The sequence below is a fragment of the Helianthus annuus genome, chromosome 6, assembly GCF_002127325.2.
Source record: "Helianthus annuus cultivar XRQ/B chromosome 6, HanXRQr2.0-SUNRISE, whole genome shotgun sequence".
Classification (NCBI taxonomy): domain Eukaryota; kingdom Viridiplantae; phylum Streptophyta; class Magnoliopsida; order Asterales; family Asteraceae; genus Helianthus; species Helianthus annuus.
In genome coordinates, this window is record NC_035438.2 from 107060616 (window position 1) to 107068408 (window position 7793).

General features: G+C 36.1%; 1 protein-coding gene and 1 long non-coding RNA gene across 24 annotated transcripts; one reads left to right on the plus strand and one right to left on the minus strand.

Moving 5' to 3' along the window:
* The first annotated feature begins 203 nt into the window (after positions 1–203).
* Positions 204–4552, plus strand: LOC110920961. Of its 23 annotated transcripts, none has more exons than XR_004861157.1 (10): positions 204–355; positions 599–670; positions 870–903; positions 1084–1283; positions 1382–1532; positions 1771–3582; positions 3677–3715; positions 3798–3867; positions 3956–4007; positions 4220–4552. It is a non-coding gene; the product is annotated as an uncharacterized LOC110920961 (long non-coding RNA). The 23 variants fall into 23 exon arrangements; XR_004861158.1 differs by having other exon boundaries at positions 1897–3582; XR_004861156.1 differs by lacking the exon at positions 204–355 and having other exon boundaries at positions 366–670; positions 1771–1835; positions 1897–3582.
* Positions 4553–5927: 1375 nt separating this feature from the next.
* Positions 5928–6956, minus strand: LOC110923857 (F-box protein At4g18380). Its single transcript, XM_022167912.1, has one exon. The coding sequence runs from the start codon at positions 6954–6956 to the stop codon at positions 5928–5930; it is 1029 nt and encodes a 342-aa protein (XP_022023604.1).
* Between the last annotated feature and the right edge of the window lie 837 nt (positions 6957–7793).

The following is a 7793-nucleotide window of genomic DNA, read 5'->3' on the forward strand; positions in this document are numbered from 1 at the left end:
ATTGTCTAATACAAGTTTCTAAAACAAGAGAACCAACCCCTTAACCCCTAATTTCCATCAACTATTTATAAGGAGGGTTAACTATGGACCTAACAGTAATATGTATAACTAATGAATGCTTGTTTTATGAGGGTAAAATTGTAAAAAGTACAAAACTTTAAGACACGAGGGTATAACAGTAATTCCACGTGCATCCCATACTCACACGCTCAACAACATTTCCTCCCATGCCCTCAAGAAACCCAATAGACATCTCATAATCAAATCAAAGAGTGAATGCAGCAAATGAAACGGTGGAAGCATTGAATATGAATGAGAATTGTATAAGACCATTGGGTATGGGAGGTATCCAAAGGTGTGGTGGATGCTCCTTCTCTATTTCTTTTTTATTATTTATTTGGTTTAATTAATTAATCGGTTATGTTTTTTTTTCTTGATTGGAACTCCCCATTCAATAGCCTCAATTAACTACATCATTGATGACCACCTTAACATCTTTGTTTCGTTTTCTCTTTTGGAAATGGAAAATCAGTCTGACCGGACAAGAACAGGCATAACCTCCAACCTCACCATTCATCCTCTTTTCTTTGACCATCAGAACAGGTAGATCGGGATATGAAGCAGTTTCTTAAAGATGGAGCTACTGATTGGGATGCTGTTATTGATGCTGGTGAGTTTTATGATCGCTACGTGTTTGATAAAATTCCTATTTTTGGTAATTTATGTGCTTGGGATTTGGGGTTTAGACATGTGTAATTAGGGTGTATTTTGAATGTAATTAAACCAAAATTACTTTAGTTTATGGACAAAACCTTGAATCCATGTTGCAAGGTGAGACCTCATGTGGAGTCTTCATTGTATCTTAACAGATCATATGGAAGCTACCGGTTTATACTTTGTAAGGTGAGACCTCATGTTTTTGCATAATCTTTTATATAGAATAATAATGTACTTTATAAAATTTAAAGTTTTATAAAGTTGTTAATACCGTATTTAGTGATTTGTTTTATAAACTTATGCTTATGGGGCCAAATTGAGTGTCACTTTGCATTGTTTCATTGTCTTTAAAATTTTGCATACAAGGTGCTCGATGAAATGTCTGTGTGAAAGGTCTCCTGGGAATCAGCAGCGACGGCCAGAGCCAGTGCAGGAGATGGAGCCGGAGTGGCAGCAGAAGAGCCGAAAGGACGATGTTGTTTATTTTCTTTGTAAAGATCGACAGCTTGAACCTGCACACTTCATCGAAGTCGCTCTCGCATCATTAGAAGGTCTTTTTTTAAGAGGTATACATAATACAAATTATTTTGCCAATGAATCCAACATCGTGAGTTTTGATGACATAGTTAACCGTTAAATTTGCTTTTGGAAACTGTTAGTGCAGATGTGATTGAAAAGCTTAATGTTCTTAGAGGAAATGGCATGGCTTCAATGTAGTTTATCGGGGAACTTTCTTATTTGTTAATTTAATTCGCATCACCCTACCGAACTCTAAAGCCTACATTTGAATCATCGTGCTTCATTTGTGCACCCATGTAAGTCTGCTCTATAAATAAAGTTGTTTTATTTAATACCCAATGTAGTTTTCCAACTTCCAAAGCAAGTAGTTCAAATATTATGGTGCTATACTGACTGATAAAAAAAATGTTTGGTTTAGATTCCTGTATATGGTTGATGATGAATTGAGGATATGATGTGAAACCCGTGATTGGGATCATTTATTTTTTTTTTGAACGGCGATTGGGATCATTTATTAAACGAGCTTATTTTTAGGCTCAAGCTTGTTTAAGCTCGGCTCAACTCAAGCTTTTAGTGAGCCGCCCTCCAGTAGTCAACAGGTAGTTTGGATCATTTACACCCGTACTATTGATTCTCACATAGTTCGGTCTGGATTTGCAGGGAACAAAGTGGAAAAGCTTTGTGATCTTGCAAACATCACAGTGAATAAGCACTATGTGTATGGTGACAACAGCGCTTAGGCCCGGGAGGTGTTCGTATTGGTATGTTTTTAACTATGACCAGGTGATTTCCGTTAATTTTCTTTTGCAAAGTCTCCAATATGCACCTCATTTAACGGGTCAATTCAGGCTGTATTTTGTGATTTTATTTGATATATGTAAAAAAAAAAAACGTAGCAAAATATAAAATGGGTACAAGTTAAACGGGTCAAAATTAGTCTAACTTGTATTCAAATTCGTATAACGTCCTAAATTGTTCTATTTAAAAGAGATTAGATTCATAGATGTCAATAGTGGTAATAGCGTCCACTATAGCGCGTGCCATAACGTTGCGAGGTATTGGCGCTATTCGCTGGTTAGCGACTAAATAGCTGAAGAATAGCGAATTTTAGAGGCTTTTTAATTTTTTATAAAAATTTAGTTTATTTGTTTAGATGATAAAGATGGTGTATTTTCACTATTTTAGGGTATTTTTAGCACTTTAATACCTGAAATAGCGTATTTTAACTATTTATACATGAAAATCACTTTTTTTTTACCCCTACATCGCTAAGCATTAAATAGCAGGCGGGTATTGGAAAAGCATGTTTATCATTTGGGAAAAGGTAACTTGGATACTAATAAAAAACAAATGAATTCGAAAAGAAGTTATGTTTTGTTGGTTGGAGATGTACAAATCTCCCTTGCAGGTTAGTATGAATTATAGCTAGCAAAAGATTAGGAATAAAAAGGTAATGGGTTTAAAAATATGTAAATTTGGTAGCTAATCTAAACTGTACATGGGCCCGGCACAAGTTAGCATAGCTTACGTTGGGTTGGGTTTTACTACTCTGCGGACATTATGCCTATCGCCCCTGCACTCCTGCTCATAACCGAATCAAAGAGTCTCCTCTCAGTTCTGACGCCATTTTCAAACAGGTTTTCTTTTCTTTCTAAAAAATTAGCGATACGGGTTAGTTTGCTACCTAATTGTTGTTTAGGACTTCTGAGATAGTGAAATGAAATATATACTCTGGCTCTTCAATCGCTACATCAACTTAGATGCTTTTAGCCTCCGGTTTTGTGCATTATGTGTATCGAGACGTAGGATTTAGGTTAAGGACTTTTAGGAGGATGATACGATTTTGTATTAGATCCTTGTTTTAAGAGCTGAAGTTTTTCGTGGCTTATGCGTGTTATCGCTTGCATGAGGTGTTGTCTGTCACTATTGTACGTTTTTAGTTGTTTGGTAGCTTACTAAGAATATTTTTAATACACTACATTTTTCTGTTGCTTTTTGAGTGGCTATGTGCTTATGTATGTTTTTTTATTCGACTCTTATGTCCGGATATGGTTTTGAACTTACACGTTTTTTAGCCTTAGGTTTTGTGCTTGCTTCAAATTAAATGAGTTGATTTGTAAGAATAATAGGAGATAAACCTGTATGGCAAAATGTGTTTGGATTGGTACTTATGACTCCACATACTTAAATAATTTTTATTTATTAACCGTTATTATGATCAGATCTTATAACTGAATTGTCTGATTAAAAAGTTTAAGCAGAGTCATGCAGGCCTATTTAACCTCTGCATAGTGGTGCTTGTTGCTTGCTATAAACAGCAAGCTCATCATTGAAAATCTTACGAAGGTGCCTGTGCTCATCTTAATTTATACATTCCGTTTGCCTCCTTGCTCTTCGATTAACCCTATGGTTTATTGATCAATGCAAATTTTTGGTTTAGTTCAAGATCATTGAGAGACTGGCCACTTCTTATGTGCTGGTAATGGTGTTTTTAAAAATTTACTATCCACTTCTCTTCATGTGAGTTGTAAGATTAAGCTTTTTTATGGTTTTTCTTGTAGTCTTCTGGTCTTCCCACTTGCTGCATGCATCATTGAGAAATTTGCATGGACCAAACGTATAGCCGACTCTGTAAGTACATGATTTTAATTGCCAAGCAATGTTCTTTCGTAAATGAATCACTGGTTCATGATATTCTGCACTTAATGTACACTTGTAGGCATTATAATAACTACAATAGCCATTCTGTATCCGGTTTTCATGATCATGAGGTTAGTGTACTATATGCTATACGTCGAAAGGCCTTCTCAACCGTTTCCTTTTGTAAATAAAGTTTTAAAGAATGAAGCAAGTCAACCCCCCTTTTTTGGTACCATGAAAAGTGAAATTTTGACACATGTATAGCCTGGAAGGCTCATGCATACAAAGCCAATAAGTCATCTTATATACTGATGTATGTATATATATTGCAAGTTGGTTGCAGGCAGCATGAAGTTGAAGAATTAGTTGGGACCTGTGTGCAGGGTGGTCCATCATGGAAAGGTCAATCACTGGAAGGCTGGTAGGAACAAGTGTAGGGTTTGGTCGCTCGACAACGCCAGCGCTGGCGACAGGCAAGGAATTGTCTTCAAGTGGGTTTCGGATTGAACACGTTAGCTTAACGGATTGTGTTCAAGTTGTTGACCCATGTTAACCCATTTAACTTTATATGTAATTAAAAAAAATCATTTAGTCACTTAAACTAATTGGGTAATTTATTTCAATCAAGTTTTAAAGATAAAAAGAAATGAGCATCAAGCTTCAAGGTTCTATTACATACACCTCTTTTTCTCTAAATATTAGGGTATTCATATTTAACAATCTAAGATAAACTATTTTTTTTTTCGGGTCAAACGGGGCGCAAAAACTCATGTTGTGCTCGGATTCGTTATGTAAATTCATATGTTTAATCTCATATACGTAAAGGCTCTCGCAACTTACTACGTAAAGTTTAAAGTCACCCAATTTAAAAAAATGGAGTTCGACCCAAAATTCTTATATGATTTACGAATGATATAACTCACTGATTGATATACCTAACTAGACAATGTAGCTGCTTGGTTGACTTTGACACATTCACTTACAAGGATGACCAAGTAAAATAAAATTGATATCATAGACTCGCATTATTTAGAAGGTATTTATGTATTTGGTACAGTCCTATTCTTTGGCATGTAATTAACATCGATTTAAAGTTTGTAGTTTAGAGTTTGTAGTAGTTTTACTTTTATTCATGAGGGGCGACCCTTAGAGCAACGGTAAAGTTGTTGCCATCCGACTTAGAGGTCACGAGCTCTTGCAGAAATAGTGAAATACCAGGCAAGAATGCTTACAACAAACACAAGTTTAGCTTGACACATCCTGAACCCCGCACATGCAGGAGCTTCGTGCAGTGAGTTTGTCTTTAGTAAATTTATTTTAAGAGTAAAAAGTATATTTTACCGGTGAATGTAGATTTCAAGTTCTCTTATAATTTGTTATTTTACTAATTTTCGTATATTTGTTAAATAAACATCCATATCCTTTATTAATATGGTTTAATCGACTGTCATTTACATCATTTTCTCTTTTAAAACTCTCAATTCTACTAAATTTCCGATTGTGAACATTGAGCTTTTTATTTATTGATATTTTACCGAACTTCCAAATTTTTTTTTAACGGCCAACGAATTTTTTAAATAGGCTAATGGTTAAATGTGATGAAAGAGGATATAGAAGCATGTGAGAAATTCCTCAAGAAACAAGTGTTTTAGTTGATCCAATATATTCTTTGGCTAGATGGAAGTTATCATGTCAACTTAGTCAAATATGAAACAAACGAGGGTGCAAAAGTAATGATGTTATTCAAATTGGTCATCTCCTACTTCACGAAACAAACGGGGGTGCAAAAGTAATGATGTTATTCAAATTGGTCATCTCCCACTTCACGAACATCTAAGTATTTATTTTAGAAGGGCTTACTCGAAACACAACGTTGACCACTTGGTTGTACTATCAAATATGCATTTTTGCGTTTTGTACACATTAGATCCCGCGACAACGCGCGGGTAAACCCACTAGTTTTAATAAAAGTTAAAAAAATAATTAATTAAAGAATAAATAATTAGCAACATGAGATATACATACAAATGTAAAATAAAAAAAATCCTTGGTCAAAATGAATTCATTTCAAGCGTATAAGACTTGTTCGTGTGAACCAGCTTCCTAACAGCTTCGGCCGTGAAATCCTCTCCAAACGCACCTGTGGCCAAAGTGACGTCATCCTCCTTCTCCACCGGCACCGTGGTCGGCCTGATGACCGCCAAAGTTGCCCCTTTCATGACCCCACCTGATTCCGGCAACTCCAAGACCGGCACGTACCACATCTTTATCGTCACCGCCGGAACTTTGGTTCTCTCTAGTCCCACAACCTTATCCATCTCTTTCCTGAGCTCCACCACTTGCTTCTCTGTCATCTGAATTGTCCCTTGCTTGCTTCCGTCGCTGATTTTTACGTCTCGTATTGTACGGTGGTTCCATGAAATGATTTGCTTCAGAATATGGTGACGTGCAGAAGAAGCTATCAGGCATGAGATTGTCCATACTACGCGTTTTTTAAGCTGTTTGTTTGTTAGGTTTGATGCTGCTGCTGCTGGCGCTTCGGATTTTAAGGTTTCTGTTTCGTCCCTTTTGTGAAAGCCGGTCGCTCCCAATATTACGCAGCTCTCGAGTTGTTTCCCGAATTCGGCCTTCCATTTTAACAAGGCACCTGAACCATTTTCTGACGAGATATCTCCGTCATGACCGGGAAGTTTGACGGACAACGACCGGATTTCCTTAAAATTCTTCAACAAATCATTAGGCAATCTAAACATATCATCGTCCTCGTCATCACAACACGTCTTTGACTTCCTCGAAACCATACGATGAACCAAAGCATGAAGCGGCTTCAATACAAATCGAGCAATTAACCCTTTCGATTTATTCATATGCCAACCCTTGGACACCTCCTGCAGCGTCTTCCGCCGAGTGATTTCAAGCGAAACGTTCTGTGTTTGCGCTACAAGATCCCCGAACCGCTTACAAAGAACCGAACAGGCGGATAGCGACTTAGCATCTTCAACTCTGTTGAATATTTCAAGCACAAGTGCATCTGGTAACAGATCGAACACATCTACTTCTGAATTTTGGTCAATTCCCATTTTCGGATGAATAAGTGAATTGGGTTTTGATTAATTGTTGTGAAGGGGTGTTGAAGAATGATGGTTTATTTATATACATGGTGAAGGCGGGGTGGAAGAAGCTTCGTGCCGGCACACACGTTTAATTGGCAGGTCAAGTTTTTTGACTTTGAATATTAACAAGAAGAAGCTACAACTGTATTCTTCTCTAGCTGTTCAATTTTAGTACCTGCTTTGTGAAGTTGTGACAAAAGAAGCCCACTAGTTTCATGGATTTTCAATTTGACTCCCAAAATTATACCTGGTATCTTATTCTTTTACTCAACTACTACACGTTTTATTTGCTGTTTTTCTTTTAGAGTAAATTGTTATTTTAGTTCCTGACTTTGTTTAAATTGTCATTTTAGTCTAAATAGTTTTTTTTTTTTCTTCTTTGGGTCTTTGACTTTTCCTTTTTCTTGCCATTTTGATCACATTGTCTAACTTAGTCTAAAAAACAAGTTATAATCAGGGGTATTTTTGGCATTAAATTATTATGAGGTTTATAAATTATGTTGTAAACTAGCCCTGATTATCACTACACAACAGTTATGTCAAAAATACCCCTGGCTATAACCAGATTTTCAGACTGAATTAGACAATATGATCAAAATGGCAAGAAAATGAAAAAGTCAGGGACCCAGAGACAAAAAAAAACTATTTTAATTAAAATGGCAATTTAGATCAGACCTCAGGAACTAAAATGGCAATTTACTCTTTCTTTTATATCCCAAAATGTTATGTTACATTCGTGTTTTAAGTATCACTATTTTATATGAAGGTAATATATTTGTTCATAACTTTTTAAGATAATTATAA

Bases quoted from the DNA above. Each gene is read 5' to 3' on its own strand.
- LOC110923857 (XM_022167912.1), bottom strand. From the start codon at position 6,956: ATGGGAATTGACCAAAATTCAGAAGTAGATGTGTTCGATCTGTTACCA.